At 38.4% G+C, this 22,539-nt stretch overlaps 2 protein-coding genes across 5 annotated transcripts in view; both read left to right on the top strand.

Annotated features, from left to right (window-relative positions):
- NAALADL2 (N-acetylated alpha-linked acidic dipeptidase like 2) overlaps positions 1 to 22,539 on the top strand; it is a 406,977-nt gene that overhangs the window by 9,361 nt on the left and 375,077 nt on the right. The gene's annotated exons all lie outside the window — the stretch shown is intronic.
- LOC111933342 (uncharacterized) overlaps positions 1 to 22,539 on the top strand; it is a 79,572-nt gene that overhangs the window by 25,039 nt on the left and 31,994 nt on the right. For 2 of the 3 annotated variants that reach the window (XR_002866648.2, XR_015274599.1), the window contains exons 2-4: positions 15,549 to 15,607; positions 21,023 to 21,199; positions 21,810 to 22,523. Coding sequence is in view for 1 of the 3 variants with exons in the window: in XM_086844337.1 (XP_086700463.1) it covers positions 15,549 to 15,607 (59 nt within the window). In the remaining 2 variants the exon portion in view is untranslated. Of the gene's footprint in view, positions 1 to 15,548; positions 15,608 to 21,022; positions 21,200 to 21,809; positions 22,524 to 22,539 lie in introns of those variants that run through there. The other variant, XM_086844337.1, reaches the window with a different exon arrangement.

The following is a 22,539-nucleotide window of genomic DNA, read 5'->3' as shown; positions in this document are numbered from 1 at the left end:
GGAGCAAAACTATTCCTGGAATATGTGTTCCAAGGTGGAACAAGAAGTAACACACCTGGAATATGTGTTACTTTTGTGGCCCAAGTGTGGAGTTTTAGTTTTGTTTGGGTTTTTTTGGTAAAGTTATTGCTTTGCTGTTCCTTTTTGTTTGTAAAATGGAACTTCCTGCTGTTTTATTCTTCTGCATAATGTAAAGATGGTTCTTGCACATAAGAATTATCAATATAGTTCTGACTACATGGAACTGAAATGAAATACACATTTACATGTGTGTAGCAGTTATATACTGATGTATGTAGACAGTAAAGAGTTCATTTATATATCTACAGACTTGATCAGATAGGCTTGTGGCCTCTGAGTTTGTAAATAGTTTCCAGAAAGGCTGCAGAGAATATTGAAAGGAATTTTTTGAGTGCCTATTCTAAGAGGGATCTGAGGAGTGTTAAAGGAAACGTGCATTTCTTAGGAAACAGCAAGTTTGAAGAATTACGGAATTGTTATTTCAAGTTATGTGCAAGTAACCTGAGACAGTCTCCCTTTTGAAACAGGTTTTAGTTTTCTTTTACACACTGTAGGACTGAAATATTCTTATTTTCCAGCTGCTGATAGATCAGGGCTTGGTGGAGTTGTCTATGTGTATTGTGTGTCAGAGCAGAGGGATTGACAGCCTTTGGAAAGGGTGGGGTGAAATTCTCCAGCCTTCCTTCCAGTAAAAGACGTGTGTTCCAGTGCTTGAAAGGAATGGAAAAAGCATTAGTAAATATCAAATTATAGTTGAATTGTTGTAAGTAAAATGCTTGCTCTTGTTCCTACTTTCCAGTGCAGATTTTTTTTGTTTGCTGTGTTTTGCTCATCCAAGCATAGATAAGAAACTTGAAAAAACTTAATCTTGTGAGAAACAGAGAAGTGTGTATTTGAAAAGAAGTACTGATGTTTAAGTACTACTTTCTGCTCTTTGTTTTTATTGTTTGGGTTTTTTTCCTTTATAGAATGAAATATCTTTCTAGATCTATAATCACTTGTAAGTGGCAAAGCCTAAATAATTTTTTCCTTTTTCTGGCAGACACTGTGTGGTTCAGTTTTGAAGTCAAATTCCTTCTATGTTTAATGGAGACATTTCTTTTTCTTTGTTTTGGTTGAAAGGAGTTAAGTAATGACACTTCCTAGAAAGATGAGATAAAAGTGTTACCAAAAAAAGGAAAAATTTTCTTGACCTTTAGTGCATATTTTTTTTAAGTATCGGTTCAAAAGTCTGAATATCCCTGATGTCCTGAGAAGGTATAAAAGTGTCAGTGGAAGAGATATATCAAAGTAATTCGGTTTTTCAGAATTGAAATAAATGTGATTTAAAGGGAAAGTGTCAAGATACTTAGATCTTAAACTACTTTAGTGGGAATTTGATTTTTATTCTGTTAGAGGCTTGCATTTACACTGTTGGTTCTAGAATAAATTAACTAAAAGCTATAGAAAAATCTTCAAAGATTATTATTACAGTGCTCTGTAGGGAATATTAATCCATTTATTGTTTATCTCTTGCCTTGAAGGAATTCCATGTAGAAACTTTTATTCAATTATCTTCTGCAGTGTTCTTACCCGCTATGTGAATGCATCTCTGTATAAATGATTGACTGCTGATTGACACCAAGTTATACTGGTTTGTGAGGAAAAGTGGTGTAGCAAAAGAACAGATGTTTTTTTGAAACTATATAGAGGAAATTGCCTTGCAGTGATATGAGATGTGCCTCACAAACTGCCTTAAAATTCACCCTGGCCTCTTTTCTGATATTGAGTGGAAACTTGGGTAGATAGTTCTCAAATAAAAAGCAATCTGGAAATGGATTATACCTGAATAATTATTCACTGATGGAAATCTAGATATAGGAACCTCCTAGGGACATTCTTTATGCACCTAGAAGTTCCTGAATGTACAGAAGCTAGTATAAATATTACCTCAGTCTTTCCTGGTAATCTTTTCTCAATCTGGGCTTTGCTAAAAACCTAATTTCTGATAGTCTGTAGGCACTGACTATAACGTGTGGGACAGTGTGTGTGATTTCTGTTTCAGAACTTGTTTTTTAACCCTGGCATTCTAATCACATTCTGCAGAGCTCTCTGTTGTATTTTGTTAGTTATTGCAGCAGGTTAAAAATTAAAAGGAAGGGCTGGTGAAGAATAATTTAATCAGGGGTACTTTGTGCCGACTCAGTCCTGAGTGTGGTTTATCAGGGCTTCATAGTAAGAGCACCAGTATGAAGAGGGATTCAGTGTTTATCTGAGATTCTGTTAAGATGAGGGATTTCCAGACCTTTTCCAGGGGACATTTTTGAAGACTTCACATTTTTTTAGTACTTGTGTTTTTTATGTTCTCAGTTGGCTCTGTGAGGTGAACTGGACAGCCATTTAGACTTGAACAAAATAAATATACACAGCATAAAATATGCAAGATTTTGCAGTCAGTGTAATGAAGTTAAACTGTTTGAAAATGTGGGGTTTTTTTCCTAATATTGGTCTTACCTTAATGATCTCTAGATTACTATTGTTTTTTTTTAAAAAATACCATACTACTAAAATACATGCAAAAATTGTTTCCATTAATAACTTAGTGTCTCTCTAGGCAATATTTATTCCTCAGCCCCAACCACTAACCTTTGTTTCCCTTACTTAGGCTTCTTCTGACATTGTTTTAACCCCCAGTTTCCAGGGTGGGGATGTTTGGGTGGATTAGGCAAAATAAAAGACTTTACCTGGAGCATCGTGGTAAAAATGATCCAAAAAGCACTGGAGGTATCTGAGGTGCTTGGCTTTTGTAGTGACTGTTTTAATCAAGCTAATTTGGGGACAGTGAAACTTAGATCTCTGGATTTACAGATGACCACCCAGTGCTTAAGTCAGGGCTCTTGCTCAGCAAAGCATTAATATTTGCGATTATATGCTTTCTTCTGCTAATTCAACAAATTAATGAAGAATGTTTGCTTAAATCTCACAGACTTCACTTTCGTGTGAGGAGATAATTACTTTTTGTCATGAATAAAGATCTGCAGTCACTGTCAAGTTCAGGTGACTGTAAATGCTACACAAATGGCTGAAACAAAATATGGAATTTAGTGCTTTAACATTCTGGGATGACTTTTGCTGGTTGAAGGTCGAGAGCTGATGGGAACAGCCCCAACTCTCACATGTGCAGGGTCCCTTCTTGTGCATTTAGGGTGACCTGAGAGCTCTGTTTGCACTCTGACAGTGAGTCTGCCACACCGATGTGACAGCACAAAACTTGTGTTGTCCTGCATCAGCAGACATCAAAGGAATATTTTTGTTTAATAGTAAAAGATGCTCTGAGGAGGAGAAACTTGGCTCTTTGTTTTCTTGTTGCACAGATAGAATATCGTATGTGGAATAGATTGTTGTACAATAATGAGTACCTAAGAAAAGTCTGAGTTATTGAAACACGTTGCCACAGGGCAAAGCAGGGGTGGGATATGGTTAAAAGCAAAAAAAAAAAAAATCCAGCAAAGGAAGCTGGAACACATTTATATTGCATTCTTTGCTTCCAGAGTAGCTTGCTTTATTGGATTCCTTATGTATAAGTAACAAAGATTCATGAATAGTTTATTTGAATTTGATTTTTCCTGATCTATGCATGAGTTTATTAGCTTTAGGCAGGTGCATAAAGATTCAAGGCTGTTTTATTCTAAAATTCAACTCCTAGTACTACATCAAATTTTGTTTCCTTTTAACTAGCAGAGGTTGTTAGAGAGCTGTAGCTGCTCACATCTCTAATTCATGTCTGTTCCAGACGTGTCAGCTGTTGGGCTTCTGTGGACCTGAGGTCAGACTATGTGTAAATTTGGTAGTTTTTAAGGGAATTAATTTGGTGGAAAGAAATGTATGGAAAGACTTGAACATTTTGCAGTATTGTGTTGAGAAATTCATCCTTGACTAATACAACTCAATTGTGTACTTTTTTTGTTTTGTGTTGTCCCTCCATCACATGATATGCTTTGACTGGCACGAGTGGTCACTAACAGAGCTAAATTAGTGTTAATCAGCTTATGGATCAAGTCCAGTTTGAGAGGTGAATGAAAAGTTCTAAAACCCAAGCCTCAAATAACCCTGCTTAAAAACTAACTGATAATAGCATATTTATATGTTACTTAAATATATGTTCTCCAGCCTAGTTCCAAGTTAATTGAAGAAAATTCTTAATAAGATCAGAATTTTATCCGAGTGGAAGTTCTATAGTTCTGCAAACTCTGTATGGTGAGCATTGCATCTCCATGAAGAGGAGCAGGATGGATGCTGTGCAGGATTCCTTACCTGCTGCAGATTCCCAGGAGGCTGCTGCATGCCCTGAGGATGGAGTTCCCTGTGCTCTCTGCTGATTTCATGGTGTTGCTGGATGTGTTAATGGAGCAGCAGATGTTAAAAGTGACTTTCCATGGGTTGTAAGCCAGGAATCACAGAACTAGGAGCTCTGTCAAAGCTGGGAATGGGCTCTTGGGGAGCTCCTGAACATTATCTGTTGTTCTCTGGACTGTGTGGCTGCTGGAAATGTAGTCATGAATTGAAGGGAAATTGTCTCACTTGAAGAACTGATTTTTTTTGTTGTTCTTTGGGGTTTGTTTTTTAATTGTTGTTTTTATTGTTACTTTTTACTTAAATATTTTGTGTTCACAAGGAAAATATATAGAATGTGAATATATGAACACAAGTGGGAATGAACTTTGATTTTGAGGACTTGGTCACTATTAAAATACAGCCACTGTTCCCTGTATGGCCTGAGCCAATGCTACTTTTCTTTCCTGTGCTTTCAGTTCCGTGCCTATGAAATGAGAGATGTTATGCTGTCATTCTAAAGATGTTTCAGAAAATACAATAAAAAGCAGTGAATTAGATCTGAGTTAATAGTCATATGACTTTAGGAATCTTACTATGTCACTATAGTTATCAGCCAAAATTTTAATCTCTTTGACTGAATGATGAAGCTTATTTTCAATGGCAGTCTTGTCATGTATTTCATTCGTGACACAGTTGCTAGGATAATAAATACTTGAAAACACAGTTAAAAAAGAGGCAAGATAAATGAATGTGAGCTTGTTTGTCTGTGCACTCAGGTCAGTTTTTGCTTCTTTGTACTGAATATGCATGACTTGAGTAGGAGGGCTAAAAATGGATAATTAGGAAGGCAATGGCATGTTTTGTCAGACTGTTTTAATACCATTTGGGCTGTATCCTGTAGTAAAAACCTCAGTGTCTCCAGCTGTGTTTGAACTGTGGTTTCTGATGGATGGTGATGCCTTGTGTGGTGACTGATGCTTCTGGTGTGCAGCCTTTAATGTGTTCTTTGACTTCCCCTCACCGTTACCTTCTTGCACAGACACTGACTAGGAGAGTAGTAATAGAGAAAATCTTTTCTGATAATGAGGAAAGCTCTGCAAATATTCACAGCGTGTCATGTACAATTCCTTGATCAGAGTTGCTGGGGGGACAAGTATTTTTAGTCAGAGAATTGTCACAAAATGGATCTTCTGGCAGGAGGATGCGTTTGGTTCACCACCAAGGCAGAAGAACTTAATTGATAGCTCATTTTTGGATCTGTTTATGTTCAGTCAGATATTTGTATTCCGAACATTTTCCTTGTCAACAGATGATATTTGGAGTAAAAAGAAAACCCCACACACTTAAGGAATAGGAAGTGTTGTTCCAGGATGATCACTGGGAGGAGCTGTTCATTACAGTTTTTGTGCATTAAATCAGTGGCAAGGAAATGATGAGAGAGTGGGAAGGTGATGTGGAGGCAATGAAACTTAGTCATGAGTGGGGAATACTCTTAGTAGAAAGGGATCAGTGGTCTTTTAAAAAATGAAATTGAAGGAGCAGTGACCTCAAGGGAAAATACTAATTCAGTAAGATTTTGAACTTCTATTGTACATTAACTAGTAAAACAGAAGAGTAGTAGCACCACATCATTGCTGATGGGAATGCTCTGAACTGGTAGCAGTTGTCCATCTGTCCATTAATGCACAGGAGAGCCCATGAGTTCCAAATGAGGTGAGTTCCTGTCATTGGAATACTGACAGGATCTTTGTCAGTACTCCTGTTACAGGGGTAACCCACCTCACAGAGACAATTGGTGTTTGAATCCTGACATGATTGAGTGAAAGGGGAAAAATCTTTGTAAAAATTCTCCACCACTATCTCCATAATCTTTACTTGAGTGAGCATCAGCCAAGTGAGAAAATGAAAAATTATAACCTGCCAAGCATCACTGGCAGACTGAAATGAAAAAATTGCAAGTTAATAACAGTGATGCCTCCAAAAAATTTGCTGGCCAATTTAACTTTGCTTTATCCAAGGTCACATCTTGCAACTGATTATTTTTAGCAATTTGCAGATGAGGGTTTTCTGCCTTTCTTATAGAGAGTGAAGATCAGGGAAACACCAGGTACAGTTTTGAGTACAGGTACTCAAAGTTATCAATCTCTTCATATCAAAAGAAAGTCATGTGCCCTGCTTGTTTGCTCAAGACTGGGCACAGAAATTTTTTCCACTGTAATGAAATGGAACATTTGTACTATACTCTGTGACAGGGATGAATTCAGTGTGATATGAAAACTCACAGTGGAGTGAGGTTGGTGAAAGAATTGGAAAGAGGAAAAATTAGGACTTGCCCGAGTTTGTTCTGGAGCACTTTTGCTGATGTTCATGTGATAATTTTTACATAATAGTGCTGAAAGAGATTATGTTGCCTGTTTTTGAGGTTTAAGGATTGCGAACCTATTGCAAACAAGTACACAAGACTTAATGTAAGCTGTGTCCTGTGAAACGTGAGGCACATTACTGGAATCTAAGGTGTGAAAACCATTCGTGAACTATAGCAGCTTTTAATTTCCTCCAGTACAATCTGCACAATCATCTTAATATTACAGGGTAAACCTTGATACAACGTTTGCAGAGCATTGTCACACTGTCACTTATTTAAAATAGACCATTCTTCAACAACTGGAATGTATCAAAAAATGTAGTGTGTGGAAACTCCTGCCCTAGGCTTGCAGTGCGAGGGGAAACCCTCTGTTTTTTTCATGTGGTTCTGTGGTCCTTTTCATGAAGGATATGCAACATCCTGATATGCTGAGTGTATGCAGCAGTTCTAGGGAGGTTTTGTGGTCAGATGATTCAGAAATCTTGGCTGTGGGTAATTATTTATCAGCTACACAGCTGCAGTGCAGAAAAGGTTGCAGCACTTCTGACTGTAATGGAAAGTGAAGGACATTTCTTGTTGGAAGATTGATGGACCTCCCTCTTCATAACTGCCCTGGTTTTTAATCAAAAAGGTCTTACCTGTCATTAAAATAATAAAGTTACTTGAGCAGCTCCACTCAAGGACTCCCCAAAAGCATTTGATTTCGTTCCTGTCTGTGTGAGCTGTGTAAGCTGGGCTGTTCAGCATTGAGAGGATTAACGTGCAAAAGGTGCCACTGGTGTTTGTTAATGATCTCCATGGTCAGGAGCCTGGGTGAAGCCTTAGAACCACATTTGCTGAGCATATGCTGTGTAGAAGCAGGAGCTGAATTCCCAGCTGTATTTCCCAGCTCTCTGGGGAAGTTCCCTATTAGATCACTCACGTCCTGCCAGCCTTCTGAGATCTGACAAGATTGCAGCTTGAGCTGTTTGATTTTTCTTGCTGTCATGCGATGCATCATAGTGAGTTAGCTCAATATCCCTAATCTAATGCTTACTGCAATGAAGCTGGGAATGTATCCATCAATACTTATTGCAATAAGCAAAGCAAAATGAAATATTTTTTTGACAACTTCTGTCCATTTCATTACCTCCTTTTTAATCACAAATCTGTCTCATAAAGTTTTCATCCTTCCTTAAACTTTGCAGCCTGTCTGCTTTCATATACATCAGGCTGATGCCAGCATCTCTCTTCACTCCCAAACAAGCATGAGGTTAATCTGTTGCATTCCTGCAGCAGAAGGAAGCTGATTCTTTCCTGATGTGTCCAGGCACCTCTGGACTTGAGAGAAAAAATTTCAGGGAGTAGAAAATTTCAAACTTCATGTTTTATTGCCTTGCTTTTTTTCTTTTTTCTTCTTCAAAATAGTCTCGCTTTGGGATATTTTCAATGCAAGCAAAATTGAGAAGCTTTAGTATTGTCATTTTTTGGCATCAGTCAGATCACTCAGCTTCACTAGGCTCTGACAGTGTGTGCTCTGTCCCAGGACAGACAGAGCTGCAGTTCCTGGGTTATGTTCATGTTCAAAGTGGAATTTCTTCACTGAACTGTGATATTTCCCCAGTTATATTAAGGCTAGTTTCTGTTTCTACACAAAAGTATGTCTGTGTGTAATCTCTGTAAGTAGGTATACATGGCCTTTCCATGTTTTTACAGCAGTACAGGAGATTAAATACCTCCCCCTTTTCTGTAAAACATTGAATTTTCTAGGGTAATAGCTTTCTTTGAATGTTGCAGACATTAAGAGGGAAACAAATAGGTAAGAAGAATAAACAAAGAATAGAGAAGATAAATAAACACAGCTAGGCATGAGTTTTTCTTCACACCTGGGACAGAATTGTCCCTTTATTTACAGCAGCAGTGTTAGTTTAGATGCTCTGTTCTGCATCTGCTCCATGGGAATGAAATGCCAGGGCACAACTTTGTTCTTACTTCCATAAAACCAGCTCCAGGGATGCGTGGCCCTCTGGATGGAGGGGAGAGCATCCAAATCTTGTGATGTGCAGTTGTAAAATTGCAGATCTTTGCCGGCTAACAGGGGTGCAGCAAGCTGTTCTCAAAATCAGGCCATTTTTCCTTGCTCTTGTGAAAAGCTAGAGCTTGACTCTCATTTTTGCTGTTCAAGAAGCTTAATGCTTTTGGGCTGTCTCCAGCCAAATGCTGATAATAGGCTCTGTAAGGGAACTTCTGTGCAATGATTCTTTCAGCAAAGAAATTGCACGTACCAAAAGTGGAGCTGACCATGAGAAAGGTAAGGTTAAAGCAAGCATTTAGACTTTTTAAAGAGCTAGTCAGAGTAGATTAAGGCCACTTGAACACACATTAACTATTTGAAATAGAATGACCAAGGTGCACTCTTTTCCTGCAAAAATCCTCTAGAATATTGTATATTTATTAATGAACACTTATTTTAAAGTCTTTTTCCTGTGGCAGGTATTTATGTATGAGGCTTGATTTGTAATTGTACATGAAACTTGTTCATTTTAATTTACCTTCCTGACCTTAAAAGAAATGTAGATACTTCCAGGCCACTGCATTTTGTTTTCTTCTGAAAACTTTTTAAGGTAATTAAAACCTTGTTTTCGTACTTTGGGAAGTATTTTTCCGGTGGGCCTGTTTCTTTCAGAGGCTGACAGTGAAATAATGACAGATATTTAAGACAGATACCCCCTTTGAAGCTTGTGTGCTGATTATTAAAGTGTGTGGAAAGGAGTCCTCTGACCCATTACAAAATAATTCTTTTGCCAACATAGAGCTTTCTGATGACACTCATAATTGCAGTACTTCCAGAGTAATTACTCTGCTAGTTCATTTTCATATTGTTGGAATTCATATTTGCGTGTTATGTTTAATTGGAAACCGCATGCTTTGATCTGCGCACGTGTGGAAATACTCATTGGGTTTACCTTGACAGCAAATGTGTGTTTAATTTGCAGGTGAGCAAACATTTGGGTGTCTTACAGGCAAATGCATTTTTATCTCACTTGTGTGTGATACTACATCCCTGTGCAGCTGTGTTTTTTGAAGTTACAGCCAGCCCATGTGGTGGTTGATAGGGGATGCTGAGGTGTTTATCCAACATGATTTTGATTATCTGTCCCCAGATTCATTTGCTGGTGTTGCCTCTCCTTAGTTACATGTTACCTGTTTGTATCTGCTGAGCTTGCTCCACAGAAAAAGGAAATTAATCTTTAACTTGGAGTTTTTATCGCTCCTCATTCCGAGCTGTGATGGAACTCGCTCTTTCTTTAGGCAAAGAGATGCTTGAACTTTTTGTATGTAACTGAAAGCACCTGGTTATGAAGTGCTGAAGCCTAAAGAAGGAAGGACATCTCTGGACAGGATGAAGAGTAAAGGTGATATGGTAGTGCTTTGACACAGAATGGGAAGGCAGATTTGGGAGTAGAAATAAATAAATGGATAAAACTGACAAAAAGGTGAAAGCAGTGATGTCTGTGTGGGTGTAATTTGCCTGTGTTTAAAGTCAGGCTTGTAAGGTAAAACTAAAATAAACACAGCTTTCACTGTAATGGACTTGGGCATTCTAGAAAGTCTTTTAAATAGAGCTCATATTGTATTTTGAGGTTAAATTACCCCAATAAAAATAATTCCTCCGTGTGCTTTCTGGATATGAAGTTTAATCAGACTGTCTTGGAAAGAAGCCTGGGACTAATATGAGCATTTTCTTGATGTGATGTCTGCACATTTCCACTAGAGGAGTAAAGGTCATTCCCCTGTTGGATGGGAAAGAGCTTCCTAAGGCATGTTGGCAACACTAGATTTTTCTATGTTTTCTTTATAGTGGTGATGTCAACAAGGTTAAATTTAAATTCACAGCTAAAAAAAGTATCTAGAATATAAACAATTGCTAAATTAGCAGTTACTTGGTGATTGTAAATCAAAATTGTTGGTTGTGGAAGAGTTGTTAGTGGAAATCAGTGTTGTCATCTAACCTTGGTTTTTCCCTATTTTTTAAATCTTCTAAAAGCCTTCTGCTTTACAGCTCTTGTAATGGTATAAAAGAAGTGAAGGTTTTCTTGTGTGAGCAGATCTGGGGGCTGGAGTGAAACTGCAGCTTGTACATCCAGTGGGTGGTCACTGGATAGGAGCTCATTTTGGTTATTACCAGGCTGGGTGGCAGTCATTGAGCAGGTAGAGCACTGAACAGTCATCCAAACCTGTTGATGTCCATCTTTTTAGGGTGTAAATATTATAAAGGCAATGCTTCTTACAGCAGTGCATTCTGGGGGCTTTTTGTGTGTTCAGGATAAAAATGCATGTGACCTTGGTTTAGTAAAAGTACAAGAACAAATTCCGTTGAATAAAAGCACATCTGAAAAGTTAAACAAAAAAATCCTTTTCTATGGATTAAGCCTGGTTCCTTTCTCCTCCCTTTTAAACATTTAAACACACTCTTTACATGACGCTTAAGCTTTTAAGTCAAAGTTATGAGGTGCTTTAGCCAGGCTTGAGCCCGAGAACAAGACCCAAACCAGGACAATAACAAAATGACACAAAGATTGACTCCACCGTGCTTGCTGGATGAAGTGAAAACTGCTGAAATATAAATCCTATATCCTGGGATTTCACTGCCTGCTGGAACTAATCTCATTAACTTAAAACCACCTGAGGCTTAAGAGACATATACACTGCTGTGAGAAATTATATTTATCTCATCCTAGGGGGAAATCCTTTCCCTCCCCCAGCTTACCTTACTTTTGACTTTGTCATTCTTGAATTACCAGGTCATTTCTCCCCCATGGGAAAGTCGTCATAGCTCACAGCTATGCAATTACTGTATCTGAAGTTCACTCCTGTATGAATGCTGAGATCACTGTTCGAGGGTTTTCTTCTTAAATAATTTCCTGGAGGAAACAAAGACTGGAAAAATAACAGGTTAGCAGTTTACTTAAATAAAGTTCCTCCAGAGCTACAGGAAAAGATTCCAGAACTGAAAACACAGTGTAAGGCAAACAGCTTACTGAAAGCATTAAGGTGTTTATTGCCTTTGTAAACCAAGCACTTGAGTTTTCTTTAACCATTAAAGTTTAAGAGATTGGGGGCCTCTGATAAGTGGTAATTGGATGCAGAAATTTCCAATGAGAGGTTGCAGTTTGAAATCCCATGAGTGTCACCAGGGAGAGTTCTGGAGTTGAGTGGTTGATTGCTGCACTCTGATTTAGATTGAGACAAGATCCCAGATCTGCATTCACTATTACATCCAGCCAGTGGAAATATTCTGTTTGACACGGGAGGATTTCAGATAAGGCTTTTGCTGATAATCTTGTTGGACTTTGCAGCACGGCAAAACGACCTTGTTCAAGTGTCTTTCTTTCAATGTGTGTCTACTTCTGAAAAAAAAGGATAAATCAATTTTGGGTTATCCATTAAACAGCTCCAATACCAAATGATACTAAGAAAAAAAACAGTGAGGTGAAAACAGAGTGAGCTGTGAAAACCAAATCCTAAAGGCCTGATATCTGAGATGAAAGGCAGGAAGCCTTATGCAGTGGAAGCTTTTTGTGGTGAGCCTGGCCCTTGGGTGCTGCTCCCAGAAGGAGCCTCTAGAATAGGGAGTTTGTGCTGTGGAGGTGGAAATTGCTGACAGTGACATGCAGGTGCCAGCTTCTGTGCCTAAGAGAAATGGCCACTGAGCCAAACTACACCTCATTTATGTAAAGCCCAGCTCAAAAGGTGATTTGTGGGTTTGAATGATGGGTCTGTCAAAGTTCACTGTCTACAGTGGTTTATTGGTCCTAAGTGACCATTTCCCAACCAGCCATTTAAATGGTTCTGTGTTGATAGTGTGTGCATAGGGACAGCTACAGATGCAGTTGCAGACCAATTACAGTAATTAAAAATGGTAATATAAACCTCTGTTTCTCTTCATCTGCATGGGATGAAAGTGGTCTGGTCTGTTGATGGGAATGCCCTATTAATCCTCTGTTCATGCCCCATATTTAAGGGCCTACAATGAAGTGTGTATGAGCAAATAGTGAAGTGCATTAATGTCTCTGGATTAGGAGTCCATGTAATTATGGTGCTAATTATGTGTTGTTGTGATCTTATCTAGATGCAAGTGAATTTGGTCAAGTGTTTTTGTTTAATTTTGTCAAGTAATGAATAAATCAGTCAAGTTACAAATGGCTGTTGCTATTGTGTTGTTAAGAATGGAGTCTGTAGGGGTGAATGTTGCTGAACTTGGTGTGCATTCCCTTTTCAGTCCTGCATAAATGGGTACAGCATATTCCAGTTTATTTAGTGATGGACAGGCTGTTAGTTCTTAAAATAGCTAAGGAATAGGAACCTGACACCTTGAATGATTTATGTGTTTTCTTTGTAAGCTTGTTTCTGTTTTGTAACCTTTAGAATGTGGGTTTTATGAGTGATATCATTAAAATTTATACTCCCTCTAGTATGTGATGTTAGTCATTATTGCTCTGCTGTGCCTCCAGATCACCTGTCTGAATTATAAAGCAACCTTCCTAGGAGCTAAATAGTAATTTTTTTTCCAAATGTGTGCTGACTTCATTATTTTTCACTGGTACTCCCTTACCAGAGCAGAGGCCTGAATCTGGCCTTTCCTGCTTTCCATCCAAGTGGGAAAGGTTACTAGGAGTAACTGTATATTTCTAGGAATGAAATATGAGGGCTTATTTAACTTCAGAGATCTGATATCAATCAGAAGAAACTTCCAGAGAATTAGTTCTGCAGTGTACTCTAGTTTTTCTTCTTTGTTAACTGAGATTGATATGCTTGGGAGGTGATTTAATGTTGTGCTGGGCTTTGTTACACTAATTTAAAAGAGTTTCAGCAAAGAGCGAATCTCAGAGGAAAAAAAATGCTGATGCTGAAAGTGAATCACAGTCCTTGATTCCATCAGTTGAGACTCTTAAAGATTTTATACACCAGGAAAGATTTTGTAAAAGGTTTCAAAGTTACACCTTTAGTCTGGATCCTCAAATTGAAGGTGCCAAAAAGGTTTCTTCTGGAAACCTCCACAATACTCTCAAAAAGTTTTGGGTGCTTTTTTTAATGAATTAATCTGACAAAAAATGGAAGTTTTGCTGAGCCATGGATTTCTCCACTGGTTCTCTGAAGGCTGTCAAGCAGACTGCTCTGTAACACGTGAAGAGTACCCATCTCTCTCTTCTTTCAGGAAATAAATGATCTTTATTCAACATCTATATTGTCTAGCAGATTTAGATATAGAGTAATTAATTGTGAACTTCCCAAACATGACTTATTAGCCAGCTTTCATCCAGAGGTGAGGTGCAATTGTTTTCTGATCAGAATGACTTCAGATGTTTTAGTTCTTTCAAATCAATCCTGTTTGCCTAGAATTAGATCGAGTCCAACCATTGACCCAGCACTTCCCAGTCCTCCACCAGCCCATGTCCCCCAGTGCCACATCTTGTAAAAACCTCTGGCCATGGGGACTGAGCCAGACTGAGCCACTTCCCTGGGCACGCCTGCCAGGGTGTGACACACCTTTCCATGAAATTTATCCTAATAGCCACTCTAAAACTTGCCCTGGCACAGCTTGTGGCAATGTCCTTTTGCTTGTCACTTGGGAGACCAACCCCACCTGGTCCCAGCTTCCTTTCAGGTGGTTGTAGGGTGATGAGGTTCTTTTTCTCCTGGCTGAACACCCTCAACTATCTCAGCTGCTCCTCAAAGGACTTGTTCTCTTCTGCCTTCACCTTTCACAGAAGATGCTAGAGCATGCAAAAGAGCTGGGACTCAGGCTTCTTGTAGCGATGCCTGTATGCTTTTATTGTGTTTGTTTTTCTTACAAAACCTTATCATTGCAATACAAATGTTTTACTGATGTTAACAGAGGATAAAATACTAATTCCAGTGCAGCCTGAGGCTACCATGATATATTCAGTGCTGTCATCTAGTTTCATTAGAGATATGTGATATAGCACTAGAAAACGAGTTTGAACAACAAAAAATGTGTTATTATTGGAAAACATAAGGATGGAATATGTCAGATAAGAGTTATGTCAGAGTAAGTGCACTCAAGCACTGGATCCTCAAGCCAGTGGCCTTTTCCTGAAATAGGTGGTATCATGTTGCCTGTTGTTACAGTTATTAAAATCCCTTGTCTGCTTCTGTTCCCAGAATGATTATTCTCTCAATATTTGCAAGGCAAGTTCCCTGTCATGTTACAGATTTCCCTATTTATTTTTGTAATAAAGAAAATGTGAACACCAGAGGTTCCTGCATTGAACACTTCGAGCAGCATAATTCCTAGAGCTGGAAGGAAAGCTCTGTGAGTTTGCACTCCTAATATCAACTGAGGTCTGTTTTGAGATCCTTGTCCTCACCACACACACTGCAACTAGACTTTGATTAAAGTAATGCTGTTGGGTTGAAGTTGAATTTCCTCTGTGCTACGTATACGTATTTTAAATTGTGAGTGGACTCCATACATAAATGTCTGTGAGATGGTGAAGGAGGTGGAAAGAAGAGCTATGATGGTGATTAGAGGAGGCTGAGTTGAGTTTTTCATAGGATTAATGCTTTCCAAATTGAAGGATATAAGATTGAAAGTGAAGGGCACACTCCTTGTTGAGGGAAAGTGGTGGAGTGATCCTAATGCAGAATCTCATTAAAGCAACTGTCAGGATTCCTCTATTTTACCATCTCCTCCCCTATTCTGTAAGAATCAGCTGTCGTTTGGAGTGAGCATACTGCCAAAGAGGCATTTACAAATAAATGAAAAACGTCACAATTGATTTTGCTCCTTTCAGAGGACTCTCTGTCAGCTTTGTCACAAACCCTTTGTTATTCTCTCTTTCAGATCTCTTGTCTGGACTTTGGAAATAACTTTGGTTCTTGGATTCCTTCTGTTGACCCAGGGTAAGCTCCCTGGATTATGACTTTTTATTAACATTTGTGCAACAGTTAAATAACATTGACTTTTCAGTGCCTATGAAGAATGAAATGCTAGAAGTTCTTACCAATTACCTTATGAGTGTGTATGGAAGCTGCATAATACAATCCATGCTCAAAAATGCCACTAAAAACCAGATTTATTTTGTAGTTTCTCCCATAGAAGTATTTGCACATTATGGTAATTACTTTGCAAAATATAGTGTGCCATGGTAGTAGCCATATAAAATATGAGTAACTGTGTGGTTTTATTTGTTTCTAAATAATATGTACTTTTAAGGTTGATCGTGTTCTTTTCTTCCATATTTATAATTTCTCACTCTTTCACTGTATGTGAAAGCCTTTCTTTCACTCTATGTTAGATGGTTATAGTGCATTTTCCTGCTAGTGAGGACATCAAAGAGTTGTTTTTCTGGCTGGATAAGTGAACTTGATATGCACTATCAGTCTACTGCTTTTAATGCAAAAGTGTTACCATAAGGTTGGATATCTGTTGAAATGTCACTATAAGAAATAGCTGAGATGGTTTAGATATGAAGTATCTAAACTACAATTACATCCAGTGCAACTGGCATAGTAATTTTTACCTTGAGCTTCAGTTTTTGAGATTGCAGTCAAAAATAGTGTTTTGCTAAAATTGATGTGAAAGAAACTTAATTAACATCCAGAAAAATACCTGTGATCATTTAAATAAGATTTGAAGATTTCTGATCACAGAAGAGTAATTTGTGTCCTTGCTGCATTTTCTGTGATGTCCAGGAAGTGTAACCTGAAAATAGTAATAGGACAAGAGACTACCACTTTCCACTAACCACACTGTAGAGAAAGAATTGGTTTGTGATAGTTTTGTATTTCTAAAAGGATTCTTCACCAGCAATTCAAGCTTAATTTTCAATTTGGCGAGCACCCAAAAATCCTTCTTTCCATGCATGTTTTCTGATAGCATATGAAAAAAACTTGCTGTATTTTTTCACTGTTGCTGTTACCAGATTTTTAAAAACAAGAGAACTGAAGAAAATCACTTTGCTGTCACTTTTTTACTCTGGAAATTCCTAAGAAGTTGGGGAAGAATTGGATTCTGTAAGGGAAAACAAGAACAATTTATAGTGTCACCTGCCCTGTGTGCAGGTTTTGCTTCTTTTCCTCTTTCACCTGGGATTTTAATGTAGCTTGATGAGCTCTACTTTAGCACTGCAGAAATCTGCTTGCATTGGTGTATGCATATTTGTCAGCTGTTCATGCATTTTGAATGCATTGTATTTCATACCTGTTTTTTGCTGTTCTGATACACCTTTTGCTTAATTAGAATGAAATGAAATGTGTTGAATCTCTCCTAGAAGAAAATTTAAAATGAATACTTGAAAGAACTGTTGAATTTCCTGAAGGTTCAGACTTTTTATTTTTCTTCTTTTAACTAGAAATCAAAACTTGTTAAGTAGAACTTCCGAAGAACACCCTTAATTTTTACTTTGGACTGTTTTGTTTACATGGTAGTACAAAGTTTGTGGCAGAGCTCTCTAGGGAAATCTCTTAATACTGTATTTTCAGCAGTGGGCTGCCCAACTTTGCTGTTCTTCTATTTGAATAATTAAAAAGGAAAATCTAAGATATGAATCTATAAAGACAGAAAATGAATTCTGGCAGTGTGGAACATGACACAGTCTCAAGAAGTGAACCAGACAGTTCAAGGCTGTTATATTTGTGTAATTAATTAATATTACTGTAAGCAGAGATGGAAGGAAGGAAGGAAAACTAGGAGGAAAATAAAGAACTCATCATTATCAGCTCTATTCATTCCCCAAACTCCACCTTCTCATTTGACTTAGTAAATTGTTTTGATGTAAATCTAAATGGAAATGTGTAGCATTTCACATCTAAATGAGCCATGCACTTAGGAGTAAAGTAGTGCTGCAAAGGTCAATCCAGAACTCTTCCAAAACACCTTGAACAAAAATATTGAGATATGAGTTGGCAGATTTGTAGAAGCTTAGACTTTCACTCACCAAATTTTCACTCAGCCACATTTGATTGTGTTACTGATGTTGATGTGTCCCAGTTTCTAAGAGCATGCTCTGATCCATGGTTGTGCAGATGTAAATATCTGTGCCCCAGTTGTTGCATATATGGGAATTAATTCTATATGTTAGTCTGAATCATGAGATTACTCTCGAGTGCTGGGTATCCCTACAAGCAGTGGATGAAATGTCATGGCTGACAACATTGCCATGTGTTAGAAAATAAATTTGGTGGGAGATTCTCTAAGAGCTCCACCCATCAAATAGCAAAAACAGATTAATGAAATAAAGGAGAAACGTGTGAACACCACAGGTACTTATGCAGTTCACTAAGGAACTTGCAGGTTGGGAATGAGCTTAGGAAAAGCTGAAGGGATACACAGAGCACTTGTTCCAATGAGAACCCTTCATGGAAGTGAACCAAAGGCAGTCCTGTGCTGCTAATTCAAGTTTTCCTCTAAGCTTATTTTCAGCCAGGAGGAAGAGAGTAGGGAAGTGCACTGAGAGCTGCATCTTTCTGTATCAGTTTCTGTTCTTAAACTGCAAGTGAAAGTGTTAACTCTATTGAAATCTCATTTCAGCTGATGATGGCCTCTTCCCCAATGCCCCCCTCCCCCAGTTATTAGACTTTGTTCTGCATGCTGACAGTTCAGCTCCTGGACCAGGAATATTCTTTCATCCTATTTTCATACACAAATGTCTCTCTTCAACTTCATAGAGGTGCTGTATCTCTAAGTCATAGGGATGCTGGTCTCATTTCAGTGGAATGAGTCACAGACCCTTCCCAGTGCCCAAATACACGATGTTTTGTGGAATAAAACAGCTTTTTTGTATATGAAGCAAAAATAACAGATGAAAGGGGAGGGTGGGGGAAGTAAGGACGATAACCTGGTCAAATAGGGAAAAATAAGATTTGGAGGAGTAGTTATTCACAAGTTTGTCAATTAAGTTATTACAATTTCACTCTTTGAAGATCTACTTTAAAAAAATCCTGAAGATCATTCCTAGTTGAAATCAGTCCAGTTTTTAGCACCTCCTCTGGTTTGCACCATGTTGTTTCTTAAATTAAATTCCATGTTATTGTATTGACTTTAGAGAGGTCACTCAATGAATAATGTTCCTCACCTCTGTATCTGAGGCTCCACACTGTACTGCTGCCCCTTTTAGCTGTTACAAAACACTTACTATCCAACTGGTGTCCTCTGAAGTATTTTGTGGTGCTTTATAAATTGCAGGTGATGTGATAGAACTCAGAGCAGAAAGGACATGTGGAGAAGACAATGCTAACAAACAATTTGCAGTTCCTCATTTCCATGGCTGAACGAGTTGGTTTTAGGTAATTTGCTATTCAAACAGGAATAATGAGGTTAAATGTGTTTTACTCGTTTTCATTGTGGCACAATGGTCAAGCCTGAACCACTTAATTTGAGGGGGTTGGACAGGGCAAGGAAAATTGCTAATCATGTGCTTAATTGATCATTCTTTCATGATTGCCTCTAGCTGTAACGTGTTAACGATGGCCTGAGATTACATGCAGGAACATACCATGGAGCAGCTTAATGGTGAAATGCTTCAATTGCTTCCAACTCAGCAGAGCAAAGGCAGGGGACAAAGCTCTCCTGATGAACCCTGGAATCCTGAGTTTTTTGGTCAGAACCTGACTTGAAATGCATGTGGTGTGATCATCTCTGCACAGTCTATTTGGAGGGGCAGGGAAGTGCCTTTGACTACATTTCCTGGGGTCATTATTTTAGCAAGGGCATCTTGGGAATATTTTCAGCACAGAAGAGCAGGACCTAATGCATTTTTATTTTTCTCTATAAAATTGTAGTATTTGTTTAAGCAACAGATAATGATAATTACAGCTGGGGTTGGTGGTCTGGTTTTTTTCTTTTACATTTCCTAGAACAAAAGTGTTTGAAATCCCATTCAGTATTGGTTTCCAAGATCATATACCTGCATATAGTTTGGAATTACTGTAAGGAAAATCAATGAATTGCCATTGTGTTAGTAGTGTTGGCTCTATTTGCTATGTCCTTGGGCTTTTTTTCAGAATTATAGCTATAATTTATGTGTGCTGATTACAATTCCTGTGTGTCTTCTGTAGCTCTAGAAACAATTTATGCAAACTTGTCAGCAGTAACGGTGGTCACCAGCGTAGAGTGATGGTTTTGAACTATGTCTTCATATAAAGGAAAAACAAATACAGCCTTCCATCCCCCACCATCTGTTGTGAGGGGTATTCCCTTTTTTTTACTGTTTTGGGGAAGAATTTGGCTTAATGTTATTAAGTATAATAATTAAGACTTTTAACATTTCTAGAAGCTTGACTTGCATGCGGGAGTTAGATTGTGACAGCCTGATGTGCTGTACTAAAATGATACATAAGTAGAGCAATGTTTTCATCAGTGTGTTGCTGTTCAAAGTTGATTTTCTCTGTAGGGTGCCATAAAGTAATTAGAAGACCGTAACATGATCCTTCAGTATTGCATTAATTCCTTAGAGGGATGAATTCATCTTTTCTGACTGCAGTAGTGCATGACTGGCCATGGAAATGCCACTGAACTATAAAATCATCTGTAAAACAAAGAACAATTTTTCCAGAGTAGCATGTTTATTTTACAAAACTCGTGAAAGGCTCATGCTTTTAGTGATTTTTGCTTGTAGCAAACTGGAAGCGAAACTACCTTAAAATTAAAAATCGACATGGAATGCTGTGTACTTCGCCTTAAAGAAAATTGCGTGTGAAATATTTGTCTTCTGTGAGGACTGAAGACTATTAGAAGGTCTGTGCCAACAGAAGAAGAATCTCTTGTTACAGATGATGAGTTTTTGCAGCTGGTGTCAACTAATCCAGCGACGGCTGCATACTGTAAATCTAAAAGATGAGAATTTTGAGCAGTTTTCTTTTTCCCAGCAGTGAGTAGAGAGCTGGGTTTGCCTAGTGAGACTGTGTTAGAAATTAGCCTTGATTGGGCTTTTCTTGGATTTTTATTTTTATTTGTTAAATGACCAATGCTCTAAGCACAAGTTTGTAATAGAGGCTTGTGTTGGCTGGGAGGGGAGGGATGCTGACCATGCACTGCACAGATGGGGCAAGACTGGAAATACTCAATGAGTTTGATCAGAAAAGATTGTGTGCAGCCCCTCTAAGCTGACATGTTCCCTTGCTTACAGCAGGAATTCCAAAACCCACAAGGACTTCGTTTTGCCATCTTTTTATTATTCCCCCGTAGAACATCTTTCTGGCTGTGCTGTGAAGTGGGTTGCAATTGAGAGGCTCTTTCCAGCCCCCCCCAGAATTGTGTGTTTTTGCTGTGTTTCACTTGGTACTCAGCATTAATCCTTCCTGTACTTACATTTTCAGGTGCACTGCTGGAAGTGGCCCTTGCTGCCATATCCAAAAATAAAGCCCTTTTCTTGAAGGAACGAGACATTGAGGTTTAGTTTGCTATGGCAGAGGCTTTGGGAATGTGCAACAAAAATTCAGAAGTCTAATTAAGGAAGCATTGAATTTAAGGCCTGCCTTGACTTTTTCACTCAGGTCAGTAATTCTGTGATTTTGTGGAGGCTGCATACCTTAGCACAAAGAAAGGCATGAGTGGTTCTGTATGTGCAAATTGGAAGTAATGACTCTCTTGTATGACACATGAAGGGAGCATTTTGTTTCAAGCAGGGGAGAATAATCACTATTTCTTAGTTGCTGTATATCCAGTGTGCAAAACCAAATTTTCAGTGAAGGTGTAGATCATTATTTCTTACATGGCTATTGAAAAATAAAAGAAAATATGGAAGTTGAAGTAGGTGCTTCACACCCTCTTCAGGGCAGAGGTGCGATGTTTAGCATCCTCATGGTATTCTCAGTATACTTAATAATTCTTTAGGACTATGCTGTTCTAATTACAGCACATATGAGTTCAAAAAGAGTGTTTCATATAGCCTTAAGGCCTATGAAGGAGATAATCTTCATGGGAGTTTTGACATTTGTTTTAATGGAAGCAGCATCAAGCACAAATGCTAGGCTGGAGTGACATTTAAATGTGATCAGCAATACTGATCAGCGATCAGGAAATCGAGCTGTTCCAGCTGTTTACTTAAGAGACTCCTTTATGTAACATATTGTCAATTGTAAGGGATTTTTTGTATTTTCTTAGAAAGAATATGGCTCTTCCTCTATGAATAAACCATCCCTATCCTGGTGATGTGGATGACAAGGCTCTGATGGATTTCAGCAACATTATGAATCTCACCTGCTGGAGATTGAGTTTATATGCATGGATACAGAACTGCTCAAAGCAAAATGTTTCACCATCCTCAGATGAACACTTTTGGTGCTCCAAGGCATCTCTGTGCATTAGGGAAGAGAGCTCATTTCCACAGAGATAAATGTTTTGCAGTGGTTTTATTCTCACAATAAGCTGAAGCTCGAATCAAGAAATGGAACAATTCTTGATTAAAAAAAATCATCTCAGCTCCCCTCCCCAAACAAAACACCTGCACAGGAGATAAATTACGTTTTAATTAAAGTAACACAGGTTTCAGCTTCAGCAAGGAGACTGTCCAATAGTGAGGCTTGCAGAAAATGGAACTGGCAAGGCTCAGCTTTCAGGGCATTGTTTAGAGACAGGATTGAGGGGTTTGAAGGTGTGCAGGTCCAGCTTTTTGGGAAGCTTCTCTCTGAAGGTTAGGTATTCCTGTTGTTTTCACCTTGACTCCTCCAAGTCCACCTGTGTCCTCTGTAAAAATCTGCTGTGCCTGATGTTCTAAAACACTGCCCTGGGAGTCACTGACTTTGTCACTGCAGACCTTTTGGATTTGTTATGAGTTCACCAAGGAATACTTATAATAAAGCTGTGTAATAGCTGTCATTTTTTGCAAAATATT

The sequence above is a fragment of the Cyanistes caeruleus genome, chromosome 10 (genome assembly GCF_971803275.1).
Source record: "Cyanistes caeruleus chromosome 10, bCyaCae1.hap1.1, whole genome shotgun sequence".
Taxonomy (NCBI): domain Eukaryota; kingdom Metazoa; phylum Chordata; class Aves; order Passeriformes; family Paridae; genus Cyanistes; species Cyanistes caeruleus.
This window is presented reverse-complemented; position numbering and strand designations above follow the sequence as displayed.